Source organism: Silene latifolia, chromosome Y (assembly GCF_048544455.1).
Source record: "Silene latifolia isolate original U9 population chromosome Y, ASM4854445v1, whole genome shotgun sequence".
NCBI lineage: Eukaryota > Viridiplantae > Streptophyta > Magnoliopsida > Caryophyllales > Caryophyllaceae > Silene > Silene latifolia.
Window position 1 is genome coordinate 428959300 of NC_133538.1, and position 20233 is coordinate 428979532.

The 20233-nt window shown below is 35.4% G+C and overlaps 1 protein-coding gene and 1 long non-coding RNA gene across 2 annotated transcripts; both read left to right on the plus strand.

The window, feature by feature from the left end:
• Positions 1 to 3065: 3065 nt before the first annotated feature.
• LOC141633213 (uncharacterized) lies at positions 3066 to 8124 on the plus strand. Its single transcript, XR_012538019.1, has 7 exons — positions 3066 to 3354; positions 3618 to 3746; positions 3922 to 3993; positions 4708 to 4771; positions 6176 to 6470; positions 6550 to 6609; positions 7673 to 8124. It is a non-coding gene; the product is annotated as an uncharacterized LOC141633213 (long non-coding RNA).
• A 9458-nt stretch (positions 8125 to 17582) lies between these two features.
• LOC141632539 (uncharacterized) lies at positions 17583 to 17963 on the plus strand. Its single transcript, XM_074445079.1, has one exon. The coding sequence runs from the start codon at positions 17583 to 17585 to the stop codon at positions 17961 to 17963; it is 381 nt and encodes a 126-aa protein (XP_074301180.1).
• The last annotated feature ends 2270 nt before the right edge of the window (positions 17964 to 20233 follow it).

Sequence of the window (20233 nt, forward strand, 5' to 3'; positions counted from 1 at the left end):
TTGCCATCCATTTCTCTTGTATTCACAGCCACAACATCACACCATTCTTAGTAACCTTTTCATTTCTCAGCCACTCATTCCATCTCACTCTCACACTACTACAAATGAGCACTTGGGCCACGGCTAAATACGTAGCGCAAGTGCTAAATTTCCGTGGCTAAATCATTTTGCCACGGGAATACCTTCCGTGACGCAAGTGGCCGTGGCTAAGAGATAGCCACGGGAAAAACAAGAACGTGGCTATTATTGAATTTTTAGCCACGGAGTCTCTCGTGGCTAAAAACTCCCGTGGCCAAAAAAATTTCTTGTGGCCAAAAAATAGTTCCCGTGGCAAACAATATATATGAAAATTAAATAAACAAAACGTAAAATAATTTTTTTTTTCACAATGGATATTTTATCATATATGGAACCGTGACAATCTAGGTACTTGTTTTGCTAGTTAACTCGATTAATTTGAACGCTATTTGGTTTCACCAGTCATGCATCAGCGGCATCGGAGAGGCTTCCCAGGAGGTCACCCATCCCAACACTGCTCTCACTTGAGCACGCTTAACTGTAGAGTTCTTTTGATGTGCTACCGAAATTGAAAGTTAACTTTGTTGGATATAATTAGCACTTTGAATCTTTTTAAGTTTATTTTATTTCTTTCAAAATATACATTTAGTACCGTTTAATTACAAAAATTTTACATGATTTACAATTTTTTGCGGGAAAAATTTTATTTTGGCCAAAACAATCAAATTTTCGATGTTAACCTCCTAACTAATGATTTTGACGTCATTTTTTTGTTGAAGTCAGCAGAAACCATTTTCTCCAAAAAGTAAACTTAATATTGTTTTCCTAACATTTTTTATTTCTTTAGTTTATCGACATTCTTATTTTCATTTCTCTTGTACTCATTTTTTCGTATATTTTTCTATGCAAATTCTATATTATGACCGTCGTACCTGCGATATGAAAAATGTGACCATTTTTTTTTTTGTAAAAGAATGACCACTTTTTTTATAACTAATGATTTTTCCCCAAAGTGGTCCCTATTAACCAAAAAGTAGTCACTTTTTACCCAAAAAAACACGAAAAAGACTGTCGTACAACATAATCTTTTATTTTCCTAAACTAGTTTCTCTTTGTTACTAAGATTTACCGTTTATTTTATCAAAATTTTCACATTATTTGCACATGTGACTTTAAATTGTTATAATTTCTATATTTTTCATGTGATGCTGTCATTTTCAATGAAAAAAATTCTCCATATTGAATTTTTATATTGATAATTATTCCACTATGTTTTTTTCTTAATTGATTTGTGGGAGATAGTTTTTTAGTTTCATTTCTTAGCGCACTTATTAGATTTGTGGGAGATCGTTTCTTAACATCACAAAATATCAACTAGTTCGTTATTAGAAGGTATGGTGTTTAGGTTGGATTTAATTGAGATTATTGATAGGATAGAGTGATTATTGCAAACCACTAATATGATGGATTATTGTTATGAAATAACCCTATTTTATTTAATCAATTTTGTAATCTAATTGTTGTTTCTATTTCACTCCTAAAAACATTTTCCCAAAGTTTTTTTCTTAACAAATTACATTTTATATCAGATTTAAATCTTTCTATTAATATCTTACAAATAAAGTTATAAATCTAATTTTAAATGAAACGGTTTCACAATATATTAATTTTAGATTTCTCTAAGATATATGGTAAATACCTTATTTATCTAATTTGATATGCGATGTCTTTAAATGTGATTCGGTCATTTAAGATTATTATTCAAGATTATTATAAAGTTTTAATTAAAAAATAAAATAAATTAAAAGAAATTCATGACTTTAATAAACGAAATAATATATTAAAACAAATTTCTTAAATTATCAATGTTTTGAAAAACTTACAAAACATAATTGTGATTCGTAAAAAAATCAAAAATCTTAGACGATAAACTTTTCTTGCTTACATATTTAAGTTTATAAAATTTTAAAATTTCAGATTAAAGTAAATAAAATAATAAAAAATATTAATTAAATTAATCAAAGTGCTTCCAAAATTTTATAATTAAATGTTATTTCATATTATTTATATTTGATTAAATTTCATTCAAAAGTTTTTATTTTTTTTTAAGCAAACAATTTTTAGGTTTACCTCAACATGAAAATATTTTAATTTAAGTCGGAAAAGATACTCGTCACAGGTGTTTGTTAGTTCGTGGCTAAAAAAATATTTGCCACGGAACATTTCGTGGTTAAATAAAATTTCGCCACGGGTGTGACATAGCTCGTGGCTAAAATGAATATTTGCCACGGGTGTAGCCTAATTTGTGGCGCAAGTGACTTTTTGTCACGGGAAAAGTTATCCTGTGGCATAATTTTTTTTCCAAAATGAAAAATAAGTTTTTCCCGTGGCTAAACAGAATTTAGCCACGAATTATAAATTCCCGTGGCATAATTTGTGACGCAAGTGACAATTTGTTGTAGTGTCACTTCTCATGCCTCATAAACTCATCGACCCTCCAACACCCCCAGAAAACCTGAATCTCCTCAAAGGTAAGCAGTTCTGCGGCCCAATTTAAGTTGACGTTTTGGTTTTATTCCGTTAGTGTTAGGGTATTATAGTGATTTTGGGTTTTGTTATTGGTATTATTGAGTTGATTATTATTATCACAAAGATTTGAGTCGTCCCATATGTAGGCATTAATTTGAAAAAAAAAACAAATTTTGATGTTATTTGATGATTTTTGCAGGTTTTGGTATATTTTGGCTTCGTGGATTTTCCTTAATTTTCCAATCATGGCTATAAGTAATCACCTTTTCATTGTTTTATTGCTTTATTTCTACTGATGTTTCGGAAGTTTGATCAATTGATTGTTGTATAAAGATAATAACTTTTTGTTCTCAGAAGTTTATTAGATTGATTGATTACCTAAATCTTAAAACTCCCTCCTCCCGAATCATTTGTTTATGACAAAGAATATACTCACTCCGTCTGGATCATTTGTTCACCTTTTGAAATTATTTTGAAATAATTTGTGAAGAGTATTTTAATCAAAGTTAAACCAGCATATGAGTGCATCATTGCATGTCCTTCTCAGAGAGTAGTCAAAGTGAATTATTGGTGGTTTCTTTCTTACTGTTGATTGTGTGATGGCATCAAGCTGGGTTATTCTGATGAGCTCACTCTTTTTGGCTATTTTTACTGTTTATTCTCAGGGAGTAGTTTTTGCAAACTAACCAGCGGAACTGTTTGTTGTCGTCATCTGCTGATTCATTGTCGTTCCAATCATGAGTGTATTCACGTTAAGTGCTTGAAGCTTAAGTCCCAAAAATGAGGCTTCTAGAATTTTTGTACTCAGTAAGTCAATCACAAAGTATCTATTTTGTCAAAGATTAGTAACAATTAAGATATGACCAAAAGAGTGATATTGGCCTGACAAAACCTGAACCTTGTATGACCCCATCCGCTTTAAACCAGCTAGGATAATCAGTTCCCTATTAAGTTAGTTTTAGGTTGAATTACTCCTTTACCTGTGTTTTATCCCTTTTAATGCTGCAATTAGTTTTGAAACATAAGTATATTGTTCGTTTTTTCAGACTGTGTTTGTTTCAACATTCCAGGTTGGTCTTACTTCATGATGCTAGGGTCGGAAGGGCGGGCCCACTTTTGTTTGCATTTTTAGACTCTTGGAATTGCCATGGCTGTAGTTGCAGGTGTTCTTTTTCGGGTGATACATCATATCTTAAGAGGTATTCCTCTTTTTCTTTCCTATTTATTGAGTATTTGTTTTCTGCACGTACATATAGTCGGAGCAACAGAGGAGGCAAAGACTCAATATTCTCTGGTTTAGTAAACCCAAGTAATGCTTAGGTAGTGCTCTTTTATCATTATGATTTTTTAATTTCTCTCTCTATCCTTTGCTAGAACCAGGATCAGGAAAGTAGGAAGCTTTCACAACAGAATATGTCAAGAAGAGTCAAGAAGCTCAGAATAAAGGTATGCATACAAGTTGCTACGGTCAATTTAGATATGAGTCATTATTTCTCACGCCATTATCTTCTTTGTATATTTCATTTGCTTCGGAACTACACATAAATGACTCTTAATATACCGCCTTTGGTGGGGACATCTACTTCCTCCGCAAAACGCTAGCGAACTTAATCAAAATGTCCTGCAAACTCAAGCATACCTTTTGCTAGGTGGTTTAATGTCCTTTTTCTAATTTTCAGGCACTTTTTAGTGTGTGGGGTTCATTCTAGAGTTTTTATAAAATTGGACTAGAATGGAGTAGAGATGGCAATTGGGGTCACTAAGTCATAGTTAGGGTCAATGTGGTTTAGGGCGTATCTGAAATTTGGGTTTATTGTGTCAATCAAGTTCGTAAGAAGACTTATTCGGGTCGGATCAATTCGAGTTCAATAGTAGCCGTTTTTAGGTCATGTAACTCGACTTCATTCCATCTTGTCTTTCCAAGTTCAGAGCGATAATTGCATGTTTTGGTGACATTAGGCCTATTTATTTTGTATTTGAAATCTAACTTTGTAGTACCTTTTATATCAAGTTAATCTTATTTGGATCTTTATTAAGCCAATACATGATCGTGGTATCAACCGGATTTAGTCATTATCAAAGGTTATTTAATAATTGGTTTACTTGTATAACTCAAAAAACAAGTTTTTTCTATTTAAAATTGTTTTACATATCTTCAAGACTCTGGCACTAAAAGGAGATTCGAGAAGCTAGACGTATCAAAATGCTGCAGCAAACTAACAAGGTATTTATTCCTTGTTTCGTTGGCTTTTGGACTATTTATTAGTGTCCTTATAGGCTTGTATGGAAATACTTATACCACATATATTATTGACTTCTATTAATGAGCCAATACTAGACATTCTCTGAAACTTGATTGTGACCACTTAAACTTGTCTTTAAAGAAGATATTGGTAATTAGTTATTAAATTGTCCCTTGGATGGAATTTATGTGGAATAAAAGTAAAATATTAATGCAACTGCGAGCTCTACAGATTAGTCGTGGAATTTGCATTTCGAGCATTAAGAGTTAGGCTCATGGAGGAATCTATGCATTCAATCAGTAATGCCGCCAGCTAATTATCTCCAAACTAATAACTTGCTTGGATTGGTGATGGAAGTTTCATTCTATATTCTGGAAAATAATAGCATTCTGTATGGAAATTACTTTACCTACCGACATGAATAAAGAGTTGTTATGTTAATGGCTTGCTTCTACCTCCATATCAGGCTATCAGACGTAGTATACTAGATCATTTGTGAGAGAATTAGGATACGCAAGGGGATTGTTGCAGTGGGTTATCATTACTTTTTACATAATAACTTCACTTTCTGTCTCTTTGTGGCGTGTATAAGAATAAAGCAGCACTATAATATATGGTTGAAAGTAGAAGTTGGCAAAAGAGTTGGGGCCAGGTCACTGTTAGTAATGATCACATTCACAAATGACATTTTACAACAAAAACAAGAAGATAGATTTCACATCAGGAAATTCGAATTTAGTCAATCCAAGAAGAGAAGTAGTTAGTTTAAAGGTGGTTAAGGACTTGAGGGTAATATTTATTAGTATGGCGGAAGTTGAGATGAAGTCTCTCCCTCTTTGTTTTTGGCCATAGCAGGCTATTGAAATTTCCACTTCCAAGATCAGTAAGCATGGTCACTCTAAATGTCACTTTGTCGTTGTCACTATTTTCAATGGCAAGAAGTTTGTAGATATTGTTCCTTATCCCCACAGGGGTGATGTAATAGTCCTCTGGGGCCTAATACTTTTATTTCTGATTTCTATGTCGTGATAGCGTCATTCTGCACTGTTTTTAAAGATAGTACCTTTTATTGTTGATCTTAAATTCCACATGTTAATCATATTGACGTATCCAAGGAATGGCTTTGTCGCTTGAACTGTATCACTTTCTTTTGTCCTTTGTGTGACATCTTTAGTATTTCAGTTGTAGGTTAGTCTGCTGAGTGTACAACGGTTCTTTTATTTGTTAAACACCTCACTTTTGATAGTAAAAAGCGTGTGTTTAACAAATCAAAGGGTCATCTCACGGCTTAAGACGGTCTTATTTGTTTCATTATGAAGATAATTGGTAGGATGCATAGAGAAATGTGCAGATATTCATGCTGTGTTTTTCGTTTAATATATCAGATATCAGGTAACAGACTCTAGAGGATTTTCTCCCAACAAAGGGAGGGAATAATATTCAGGGCATCTGGAGAGCAAATCAGAGCTCTGACCCATGATAAAGGCAACACTAAATGGCCTTTCGGAAGCAAGATCAAAAGGGACTTAAGTCCGATAAACCTCTTAAGGCAACGTCCTAAAGAGGCCAATGAATTTGGAAGGCTGTTTGAAATTGATACCAGTGGTCACAGAGTGCTCCAAGACTTTCAAATAGCCGTATCTTTCGCCAACCTCACTCAGGTTAATTTCTTTGCGTAAGGTACCTCCATCATCTTTCATTGCGTATGTAGAGCCTTTGAGTTAGAATAGTATGTTAACCAATCCTTATATATGTGCAGGTTAAAGACTTTCGTATAGCCAAGAAGAGGCGTGCATAGGGTATTATACTGGTTTTGTCGGTAAGTACAATTTTTTATCATTTAGCTTTTACACAAGGATTTTATTTTACATTTCCACTTGAAGTTTAAGAGTAAGAACTTTTCCACCTTACTGTTCCACTCACAAACATTTCAAAGAATGTTCATTTATGCTTGGTAGGTCATTTACATCTGTTTTATAGGCGATGGTCGCTGATCGATATGGCCGAAGGCCTGTTATTATCTTCGAAACAACAAATGTATTAGTATTATGAACATTCATTTTCGGAAAGTTATCATTGTTTTTTGTTTATCAAACTATACTATGTAATCTCTCTTAGCTGGTACTGTCATTTTCTAAATTCAAGGTTGTTTTTAACACATTTTTAGGGCTAAGTACAAACTTTTGGATATCAATCACAAGAATATTTTTGTTGGGAATTTTCAATGGGATACTAAAGCGTGATACTTTGATTGGTAGCGAATTGGGAATGTTTGTGTGCAGCCCTTAAGTTTTGTGTTTGTATTTTATAATGGAACTTTTGTTGCGTTTGAAGTTTGAACGACCAAGAGTTGGACCCTTCACCTTGCAGTATAACTAAAAGGCGATGGGGTGGGACTTGAGAGGGATCATCACTAGGATTGTATGTTCTCCTTCACACTTTTACAGTAGTTTCACAAGAAAGGAGAGTGAGAGGGACAGGGAGAGGGAGAGGAAATGGGTGAATATGTGAACAAGCGAGAGAGGGAGGGAGGGAGGAAGGGAACACATGTTAGAATTACAGAACATAAGACTCAAGTGAATGTCTCATAGATATCATGTACTCGATGGGGCTAAGTAGCTAACATGGCAACATTTGCAGAAGTAGGTAATAAAAAACCATATAAGCTTATGCTGAGAAACTACTTATGGAGTATAATTACTATTTTGTTTCATACTTTTGTCAGAACCACGACGGAATTAGATTGTAAGATTTGGATTTTAAGATTTGGTCTTTCATACTTTTGTTTCCAATAGCTTGCTAAGTATAATTACTATTTTGTACCAAGTTTTGTAGTAAGTCAATCAAGCTCTAACAATTGAAATGAAGTTTTCTTTATACAGGTTTGTTCATGATGTCAACAAATGCTTCTTGGAGATTAACTACACATTTGACATCCGCGAGGACTGAAAGGAAAAAGAGTCTCAAGCTGTTGATTGATTCTTTCTCGAGTAGCTTATTAGGGCATTAGCAATAGAGGTTTGTCAAAAGGTTTGTATGATGACGTGTCTATTTTTTTAGAGGTTTGTCTACAAACCCTCTATTGTTGGACATGAGTGTTGAGGTTCATGGATGAAAGGGGTTACAATATAGTATACAGGTTTGTGGTGAGAGAATGTAAGAGGTTTATCTATTGTTGGTATGAGGTTTGTGAGTAAATAAGTTTGTATATTATCTTATGTGGCATGAGAACAAATCTATTGAAGGTTTGTCTATTGCTAATGCCCTTAGTTCCATGTAACATTGAGTTTGACCTCGTCCTATATCATTATTCATGTCTCGTGTTTTGATTACATTCTTTGGCAAGTGTGAACTCTGAGTTTGATGAACCCATTGTTGTGAATCTTATTAAATTTTGTGCATATGGGAATAGTCAATGGAGCAAGTAGTTTTGATGATTTAATCGTGTTAAAGTGTATTGGTTGAATCTCATGATGATTACTATCTATAAACTACAAGACTCCGGCTCAAAGATTGCTACGTGCTCTTAAAATTTTTGGGAGTAATGAACCACACTATGTTGGACACCAAACATACATCAATAATCTATAATCCAAACGGATTGGAACGGATCATATTGCTATGTGCTCTGAGAATTTGTAAGAGTAATGAGCTACCGTATGTTGAATACCAAGCATACATCAATACTCTATAGCCCAAATAGATTGGAACGAATCAACCACATGCTCGATAAATGTGGATCTAACCTTTCACTTGCATCAATACTCTATAGTCCAAATAAAATTTTGGGTTGAATGTAACCCTAAGAAATGGTTCCCAAAAATTAATCTCAATTACGCGTTGTTTTTGTAGTGACTTTCGTGAGTTCGCTACGTTTAAAAAATAAAACTATGTTAATATACAAATCAGAGTGCCTCGCGCATATTATAAGTAACTACCCTAGCATCTTTTCTACCAAATGTCAAACTTTGTATAATCACCAACGGTTCACAAATCACCAAAATTATTAAGAGCAATTTAAATGTGGGTTCTTAGCAATTAGGTTGTCAAAAGAAAGCACTAAAATAAAGTTCATCCCATTGTAAAGAAAAGTTTGTTCTTAAATGAACAAACTTGGTTTGATATTAAGAATTAAGTTCTTTGAAAAAAAAACAATATTTTTGGCCCCATTAAGTAAATTAACCAATTAATTTCATTAAATAATTAATATTGGTTTTATGGAAAAACATCAAATAAAATTCTTGCATTGTAACAAAAAATGTTTAATTCTTGAGATTGTAAAAACATGACGTGACAAAGGAAAAACTTTATAAGAAATTCTTCAATTGCACTTGCCTTAAGAGTGAACAGGTCGACGCTTCAGATAAAAGTACTTTGTGAACGCCATTTCTTACTTCCAAATATATCCACAAGTGACAAAATATAGAACCCGATAATCATGAGTGAGATGCTGATTTATATAGGACAACGATAAGTTCACAATGAGATACAACTTGGTAAAGCCTATGTACCAGAGTACCTGCCGAAAACCATAGACAATAAACATTATCTACATTACTAAACTATAGGGGAGGAGCAAGGGAAAAGGGAAGGAAGTGGACCATGAAGATAAAATAGAGAGGCGGTATAGAATGCAACGACGTTGGAGAGAAAGAGGAAGATGAAGGAGCGGAGACAGGCACAGGAATAGGAAGGAGGAAAAGAGAAAGAGGAGTAGGATGGGGTCGGGGGGGAGAAGGAGAGTACTATGAGGAAAAAGGGGATGAGGAGAGGAGGGGGTTGAGAACGAGAGAGAGAGAGAAAGATAGAGAGAGAGAGAGAGAGAGAGAGAGAGAGAGAGAGAGAGAGAGAGATAGAGATAGAGAGAGAGAGGGGGTAGGTGATTATAATGAAAAAATGTTGAAATTTAAAGAAAGTTAGACTAATAGAATTTATTAAACTTTTAGGACTTTATTTTCATTTGTGTTGAGAATAGATAGTCTGATTGCAATCATTATTTAATCAAGCTAAATAGTTAAAACACATAAATAATTCATCGTTACAAATTAAAAGTTAACCAATTTTGACAAAAACAATTAACAATGATTAGACTTAGACGGAAATGAATACTTTGGACAAGCGCAATTAAAAATTGATGTTAAAAACACAAAAGTTCACATTCTTAAATCTAATTAAAAATTGATAGTAAAATCGCAAAAACATAACATTAATTGTAAAAAACTTTCGGCTGAGGTTAAATGTACTTCATTCATGTGAGGGTTATACACACTACATTTAAGGATTTCATGGCAGTCTGTCGATTTCGAAAAGTAAATGAACTTGGATTTTAGGCATTATATGTCATTTGGGTTTCCAAATACGTCAGCGGAAGAGATAAGAGGAGTAGGACAAATAGTAGAAGACAAGGGGAAGTCATAGAATACAAATGGGGAGAGGGGAAAGGGATGAAGGTCAACGAAGAGGACAACGGGAAGTAATAAGAGGCAAGGAGAGGGAAATGGAAGAATGTGAACGATAAGTGGAAGGGAGGGGGATGAGTACTACGAGGAAAAGTTGGAGGAGTGGAGGAGGAGGAGGGAAATTGGAAGGTATAAGGGAGGAGAAAGGGGAAAGGGATGAAGGTCGAGAAAGAGAGTAAGGGCAAAGAAGAGGAGGTAGAGAGGGGAAAATGAAAGGATGCAGACAATAAGAGAAAAGAGAAAGAGGAAGGAAATGGGAGGAGAAAGTGAAAGATATGGAGGAGGAGGAGGACTTGGAAAAATGGGAGAAGTAATATGAGAGCAAGTGAAGGAGAAAGGGAAATAAAGAATACATAAGAGGAGGATAGGGAAACATAGAAGGTATAGGGAAGGAGAAAGGGGAAAGGGAAGGAGGATTGCGAGGCTGAAGAAGAGAAGGTGATTTAGGATGCGGCGACGTTGAAGAGAAAAGAGAGAGATAAAGAGGATGATGAAGTAAAGGATGAGGAAGGTTTAGGGAAAAGGAGAAGGAAAAGGAGGAGTAAGGAGGGCTAAGGGAAGAAGAGCGATTAGTATGAGGAGAAAGGCGAGGAGGAGATGTGATGTTTACGTTACTTTGCAAAGTACAATATAATACTAATGTCTTATATATTCCATATAATTGTTTCTTTAACAATTAACCATCTAAGCAAAAAGTGTAGTTATATTCAGATATTCATGCTCACAACAAAGTTAAATACAAATTATTTACGAATGGTTATAATTTTGTTTGCAATTGATTCAGCAATTAAAATAATATAACAATAAGAGTTTCATTGTGATCGACACTTAACATGTACAAACAACTGAGCCAGATCGTATATTCATGTTCTTAACAAAATTAGATAAGAAATATTTACGAATGTGATCTTGTTTGCAAGCGATTCGAACAACCACAAAATTATAATGACAAGACTTTCATTGTGATCGGCACTCAAAATGTATAGAAAACCAAACCAAATCAAGATTCGCTACTACTCATTTGAAACGTAATCGATTAAAATAACTTGGAGGACGGCGCGCATCGCGCGCCGTGCAACCAACTAATATATATATATATATATATATATATATATAGGCAAGATCCGGTGAGTCCACCTATATATTTGAGTCCATGAGTCCATAAAACAATATCACGCACTATACAAAACAATATCACGAATTTTTTTTTCAAATTTTTTTTCGAAATTTTTTTTTTCAAAATTTTTTTTTCGATTTTTTTTTTCGGAAAATTTTTTTTTCAAATTTTTTTTTTTCAAAATTTTTTTTTTTTTTTTTTTTTTTTTTTTAAAGCTGTGATATTGTTTAGTATAACGTGTGGTATTGTATTACAAAACAATATCACGATTTTTTTTTTCATTTTTTTTTCGAAAAAGTTTTTTTTTTTTTTATGTAAGATGTGATATTGTTTAGTATAACGTGTGATATTGTATTACAAAACAATAACACGATTTTTTGTTTCAAATTTTTTTTTTGAAAAAGGTTTTTTTTTTTTTTTTTTTTTTTTTTTTTTGTAAGCCTGTGATATTGTTTAGTGTAACGTGTGATATTGTATTACAAAACAATATCACGACTTTTTTTTGAAATTTTTTTTTTCAAATTTTTTTTTTCGAATTTTTTTTTTAATATAAGCTGTTATATTGTTTAATATAAAATGTGATATCAGATCTTAACTCAGCTGACTCAAAAAGATAAAAGGGACTCATGTGATCCTAATTCTATATATATATATATATATATATATATATATATATATATAATGGCTTAGGATTGCAGTTCGGTGCAATTTGGGGTCATAAAAAGATAGACTTTGAGGCTTCCTCTGTTATTCGGTTTCACTTGTTTGCTTCTTCCTCTGAATCATAATGAGCCACAAATTCCTTTACACGTAGGAATTCCTCAGCTAAGACTAGGAATTGGCCTCATAATTGATTTCTACACTTATGACTTTGAGATTGCCGCAATATCTGTACATTATTGGGCATTAATTTGGGCTTATTTAAATCGTACTTTGTTGGACCAACTCGATCAGTAGTGAATTATTATCCTTGTCATCAGTAAAACGTCCATAATTGCACACAATTAACTCTCGAGTCGATAAGTGGTGTATTGTTGGCTTGGTTTATTTATACGAATTAAGTCGGTTAGGCAGATAACAGTGGATGGTATAAAAGTGGTTTATGCCATTTTTAGTGGTTTCTCGAAAAATAAGCGTAAAGAACCATTAATTATGACATTGTAAATTTTCATTTAGTCATTAAAATTGAGCCTCATCATCCGGTATCCGTAAGGCTAGTAGACAACTTTGAGGTGTCTGCACTCGGGTAACCGAGATGGTAGCACTCTCATGTGCTAAGGTAGTCCTTGGTAAGGCAATTTAGTAGATGAGGGTGTTACAATTATAGGAAGAGACTTGATGGAAGAGAAATTCTAACAAGTTGCTTGATTTTATGGAGTTTGCTAAAAGGTAGGGGTTTTCCTACTCGGTTTCAATAGTATGAATGTTTATATATGTCATTATTGTTGTGGTTAGTCTCACACGATTGTTGTAATTGCATTGTAACATGCTAATGGGTAATTGTGTCTTAAAGGATTGTTGTAATTGTTGAATTTGCATTATAACATGTTAATGAGAATTATGGTCAGTCTCACATTGTTGATGGAAGTGCATTATAACATGAGAATGATTAATTTTTGGTACATGTACTCTTGGCATGTTGGAGATTCATATTCCATGTGAAGGTTGCATACTTGGCATATTGTGTTACATATTGTGATAAATGTGATTGTTGGTAGGGGTGGGAGGTTGTGGTGGAGTTGTGTTGTGTGGTTGTTGAGGAGACGTAAGGCAGTTCGAGAGACCGTCTTACGCTTGAGTCGCTCCTTGAAGTTTTCCACTCCAAGGATGATGTGTACGTTAATGGCTTGAGGACGGAGGGATTCGGGTGCGTACCGAATCTGACAGGGGTCCGGTTAGCGCCCTGGCTTGGTACTTCGGGTGCATCCCAGGTATCTTTTTACGGACTGCGGTACGGGTTGTTTAGTACCTTGGGTGTGTCCCGGGTATCGGTGAGGTGTTTGTATAGTTGAGGCCGGAAGTGACTTGTGATCTATGTGCATCTCATTCGTTGTATTGCATTGTTCTCATATCATATCATGAGCATTTGTATTATTATAACTGATGTGTTTTTTTTATGTGTAAATTGTCACCTTCTTTAATTGGGGTGCCTGTGATGATCTATATGATATTTTCGATCATATGGGGAGTAGTTCGGAGTACAGGTATGGATATGACGATGATCGGGGTACGGGCCGTGCCATGGATATACGGAGTCGAGTCGAGTAGTCATGTGATAGTGGATATAGAATTGATTAGAATGATTGTAGTAGCCGAGACATTCCGTATTGTATCATTCATTTATGTAATTCACTAACTTGAACTTTGGTAAAATGTTGGTTAATTGAAGTTTTGATTCACTAACTCGAGAAATCGAGATTGTGAGACTCCCGATTACCTTAGCCGGGTATGAGGGTGTGTTACAAAGTATCTCATTACAATGATTGTGTTTTTTCCATTGTCTAATAGTTTTGGTACATTTCTCGAAGCATTTTTTTATCTTAAGTCTTCCCAGTAAGCTTCTTTGTGTTATTGACACAGAGATAAAGCTTTTTATATCAGAGTCCCTCATCAAAGTATTGAAGTTGAAGTTGTTGTTGTTGTTGATGATGTTGTTGTCATGATCGTTTATGAAAAGATATCATTATTATAGTACAATTAATTCAAAATCTATATTGATTTTCATATGTCGGTACAATTATAGTACCATTAATTAATTAACAAATATGATTAATTTCCCGATAAAAACACCAATTGTGGCAAAATTGATCGGTTACAATATTTTATTAGATCCAACATTATGGTGTTTTTCTTCTTCTTCTTCTTCTTCTTCGAAGAGTGTCATTATAACAAGGTGAAGGAAATTAACATGAAAGGGTTTAGGTTTCAGGTCCTGACACCGACCTTTGTACATCGTATGCACAAGAATTGGAATCTCCGAGTAGAAGCAAGTAGACAAGTTCTGCCAAGTTAGATGTGGTCAATTGCACGGGTCGGTCCAGCCCGACCCGCAAGGCGGGTCGTTGAAAACAAGGCTCGACTAATCCGTCCACTATCTGGTGTGACCCGCCAAATCTTCCGGGCTGGGTCAGGGTCCAAGATCGCCAGCACAACCCCCCACTTGACATGTTCAAAACAAAACAAAAATAAAAATAAATGATACTAGACCAGACTCGTTTCCTGGCCCTCCCAATGGTTGGTTCAAGATTGACCATCCCTAAAACCGATTGGGCCATGCTAGGCGCATTCATCGTAAGGGGTGATTCAACTTTCAAGCAGGCTAAGCCCGGGTCGCCAAGCTCTAAATCGGCTTGTAGCGACCTCTATTTCTTGTCATAAGAAATAGGGGAGGTGGAGGGTGTGAAAGTTCTTTTTTTTTTTTTTTTAGTTTGAGCGCTTCAAATCAATCATTTCTTTATATTTCCCTTGGTAATATGTACAAGTTGTTAGTTAACTCTTCACATGTGAAAAAATATTTTATGAGTTTTGAAATTAACGATTTTTTTAACGTATATCCTAAGGGTACATGATAAGAAGCTAATTAGAGAAAAATTATTAAAAATATATCATCAGAATTGATGTACAAACTAATATTTATCATAATTAATGAAATAACCTTTTAAATGTTTCTGTAATTAACTTCTTAATGTACCGTGTACCCTTAGGACACGTGTTAGAAAAACCAGTAGATTAATTGTTGTAGGATTGTCTAAGACATGATTCAAGATTAATCTATATATATAATAATAAAAAGACAAACTAACTACCTATCCTAATGACACATTAACATTTTTAATTATTTATACAACCCACCCTCACATCACCAAGTCATTTATTAACAAAAGGAAACAAAAAAAAAAACAATAAAGGAAAAAAAAGCACTAAATAACACCATTATCTCACAAACATTAAAATTTGTCTTTTTAACTTCATAGTAAACTAAACGACTTAAACAACAATTAAACATCAAATTAAATTCTAAATTTTAATTTTAAGACTTTATTGTAAAATAAGTTATCTCGCAAAAAAAATGAACATGTAAATAAGCTTTTACTATTTTATTGTTACAATATCATATTAATATTAATTTAATTGTGCAATAATATGGTGTATACTTTTACCCGTTAGTTTCAATTAATTAGTTAAATATAAAAGAGCGAGATCAATAGATTTACCAGTCTCCTCTAGGGTTCCTATGAGGGTCTCAGTCTAAGCCGTCTTTGCGTTTTCCTTGTTTTTTAGGGCTCTTCCTTGCGATCTAATCGTAAGGAATCTGCTCACAGTTCTAAATCAGAGAGTTACGAGGCTACTGCTATGGAGGAGGGTGGAAGGAGTAACCGTAAGGGGAAAGCAATAATGGGGGAGGATGATACTTTTGTTTGGGATGTTGGGGAGTCAGCGGAAGAGAATAATAACGAGAAATTCATGCTTATTGGACGAATCTGGTCCTCTAAATCGATCAATGCAAAAGCGGCGGTTGAGACTATGTCAAAACTATGGAGTACGAAGGACACGGTTGCAGGCAAACTTTTGGATGCGAAGGAGAAGGTCTTTATGTTCAAATTACAGAATGAGAAGGATAAGGCTAAGATTCTAGAGGGACAGCCATGACACTTTGACAAATTTGTCTGGTGCTTTAGCGAACCCAAGCTTGAAGGGAAGATGCCAGACGTACCATTGTCGTTTGTTCCGTTATGGGCTCGTGTGTATGATTTACCGTTAAGAGGGAGAACCAATAAAGAAAACATAAGGCGGCTAGGGGTCGGTTAAGGCGCTTTATTAGCATGGATGAAGCCCCGCATCCAGAGATGGAGAGAGCTGTTCGGTTAAGAATCATGCACGATGTTAGGAATCCGTTGAAGGCAGAGGTTTCCATTGGGCTCAAGTCAGGTAAGGTCGAAAGTTTTGGTGTTAAATATGAGCGTTTACCTACCTTTTGCTATGGGTGTGGAATTCTAGGGCACGGGGAGAAGGATTGTGATGACGGTCCGCATGAAGAAGGGGAATTGCGCTTCAATGAGTCACTTAGGGCATCTCCGTGGAAAGTCCTAAAGACGGTAGTGAGTTCGAAAGGGGATAAGGCGAAGTCTCTGGGTGGGATCTTTGATGCAGAATATAAAGCGTGGGAGAAATTATGTAGGCCGAAGAAGCAAGGTGGCCTGGGTTTTAGGGATTTCCACGGCTTTAATAAGGCCCTCCTTGATAAACAGGCATGGAGACTGATGACGGATACCACCAGCCTTATGGTGCGAATTATCAAGGCGAAATATTTCCCTAATAATCATTTTTTACAGGCTGAGTTGGGGACTAATCCGAGCTTTACTTGGCGGGGAATTTGGGAGTCGAAGGACGTGCTTAAGCTTGGGTTGCGGAAAATGATTGGGAACGGGAACTCCACGAATGTTTGGGCTGACCCATGGATACCGAGAACACAAACCCGGATGATCATTTCGCCGAGAGGTGAGACGTGTGAGGCTATGACCGTGGCTGAGCTTATACGAGAGGATGGGGGTGGCTGGAATGCAGAGAAAGTTAGAACGTTGTTTCTCCCTTTTGAACAGGAAAGGATCTTAAACATACGGATTCCATCATATAGCATGGAGGATGAATGGTGCTGGGAGTGGGAAAAGAATGGAATTTATTCTGTTCGATCGGCTTACAAGGCTATTATTGGAAGGGACGAGGAGAGCAGTTCGAACGAGGGGCAGCATACATGCTGGCTTTGGAATCGTATATGGTGTGCCAAGGTCCTACCGCGTATTAAGTTGTTCTTTTGGCAATTTTGCAATAATGCGCTACCTGCTCGATGGAATTTAGCCACACGCATTCAATCGATGGATGTTTTATGTCCAATTTGCTGTTGCAAGGTGGAGACTTGTCTCCATTTTGCAAGGGGATATGGGTGGGTTGGGGGTTTATGGGACGGGTTGGAGATGGAAGTAAAGACGGAGGTGGGTTATGAGCGGGTGAGGGAGTGGGTGGAGGATGTTTGGCAAGATTATGATGAGGGACAAAGGGAGTTGTTTATGGTGGGTTTATGGGCGGCTTGGGAGAGGAGAAATAAGATCGTCTTTGAGAACAAACCTGTGCAGATTGATCCGGTGATTGAGGTGAAGGAGGGCATGGTGGGGGGGTTACGATGATGCTGGGCAGAAAGGGGAGGGTACTGGGTCGGACATGGAGGGAGTAAGAGGAGGATGGAGACCACCGAGGGAGGGGTTTGGGAAGATTAATGTGGATGCGGGTGTGAAGGAGGGTTGTGGTACGGGTTTGGGTATAATTTGTCGAGATGAGCAAGGAGGTGTGCTGTGGGGATGGGCTGAGAGGCGGTGGGAGGTGATGGAACCCCGGGTGGCGGAGGCGGAGGCGATCTTCTTAGGAATCCAAAAGGCGAAGGCTCTTGGGTATTCGGCTGTCATCATGGAAAGCGATTGCAAAGTGGTGGTGGACGAGCTAAGGATGCGTAGCAATGGACAAAGCAATCTACATATGGTTGTTCACGATATTGTCGAGTTAAGTAAGGATTTAGATAGTGTTGTTTGGTCTTTGGTTAGTTGAAAGTTTAATCGAGTCGCTCATGAGCTAGCTCAGTTTAGTCCTATGGGCGAGAGTATCTCGTTTGATCGAAACTCGATTCCTATTTGTATTGCGAACGTTTTTGTGGGTGATTTAAGCTATAATATATAATCCCTCTTGGGGTTTTATTTCAAAAAAAAACAAAAAAAAAAAAAAAAAATACTCCCTCCACTTTTTTTGTTCACCCCATTTCTTTCTACACGTATATTAAGAAAAATTATTAAAGAAAGAAAAAGTAATAAAAGAGTTGTAAGTGGGGTGAAAAGAATGATTAAATAATGAAAAAATAATAATAGAGATGTAAGTGGGGTGAAAAGAATGATTAAAGAATGAAAAAGGTAGTCCAAATAAGAAAAGAAGTGAAATAGGGTGAAAATAGATAATTTTCCAAAAAGGGGAAATGGGGTGAAAATAGGAAAGTGGAGGGAGTAGTTTTTTTCGTATAACGTACTTTAAATACTTCATATAACGTAGTAAATTAAATATTATAGTACAAGAATAGCATAGAGAGCACCAATGATATAATTCTAAGGCCATGTTATCATGCTATAAAACAACAAAAATTATATTGCAATGAAAAAAACAAATTAATGTAAAAAAAAAAACAATCACAGCTGATAAGTAGTATTATGGTGTCGTTTTATCCCTCATTTATACCTTATTTCGACTCGATTTTGTGTGCTTTTATTGCTATATTAGATCATTTTACTAATTAATTAATAATTAGTAATTTTAATTTAATTATTGCGAATAAACATTATTGTAGAATATGCACTGCTCTCATTTGTTGGTGTTGTAGGTATCGTGGCGAAGATGAAAGTCTAAAAACAAACGGGTCTAATTTGGTCAAGACGCGTTGACACAAGTCCTATAATTAATCATATAGAGCAAATTTCAATTTTGGGCCCAAAGTCAATCCAACTCATGTTTGGTGCTGCTTCACTAATCACCACGGAAAATGAGATAGCGACCCCGGGTGTTACCCAATTTGAGTAACACTCAGGGCATAATTGTAAATTGGTTAGATGTTTTCATTTCCTTCTCTTAACTTTTAAATTTCAAATTAATTAATAGTAAGGATAATTCAGGAAATCTATCTTATAGTTATTTAAATAATCAAATTAATTTTGAGTTTCTTATCATATTATCAACATCATTTTAATCTGGAGATTTCTTTCTAATTAAATAGATCAAGAATGAAGATCGGTAATTGATTGCGGAACTCAAAGAGCATACTTTTTTTTCCAAATCAACAAAATTTTGATTTATAAAAAGATCATTAACAAATTCACGACTGATAATGAGCAAATTAAATGATCAAAAACTAATTCACATAAAGGCCAATCAATTTCATTTCAAAGAAGTGAATGAACTAGAAAAGATCGAATTCGATTGCACATTGTAAATTTAATATAAAAGTTAAATTATATGAAAGCTAGATCATCTTCATGAATACACCACTTTAGCAAAGTAATAATGATGAAGTTGGATTTTTTATACAAGCAGAATTCATCTACATACTTTATCATTTGTTTAAACATTTACGATTGAGTGGTAGTTCATAAAAATCATAATTGTTATATATTATCATTGTTATTATCAGTAGTGTTTCGATATGTTAGATTTACCTTAACCTTTAGCTAATTCAAGTACAGTTCTACCCTTTAAAATTTTGGCGCAAATCTAAAAATAGATATTTTAATTTATGTTTTTTGTAATTATTTAATAGGGTGTTACCGAAACTCGGTAACACCGGTGGCGCCCTATCACTTCCCAATCACCACTGTCATCGTTTTGTCTTCAATTACCAAATACCATCACCATACCCACCATGGCTCGACCCTTGAGTAGCCCGAGCCACCACCATAACCTCCTGCTTGTTATTCGAAAGATGCAGAAACAGAAGGAGAATAGAAATACCAGATGAATTATAAGCGATAAGAAAGTAAAACCCGTAAGTAGTGCCGTGGTAGAAGCCACTGCCTTGAAAACTATTTCTCCGGTACGACCGTGGTGGCGATCAGCTAGTGCCGGTAGTTCCCCAAGGTTAACACCACAGTCCCCACGCAGTTCCGCCCACACGTAGTTCCGCCCACTCGGAACTGTGAGACTTTGAATGATAAAATCAGCAATACCCAGAAATTATGAGAGAGCAGAGAAGACGAAGAGAAGAGAAGAGAGTTTGATTTTCTGTGTGTAAAATGTCGTGAAAAGGTTCGAATTTATAGCCGAAAAAGGTCAGTTACAGGAGC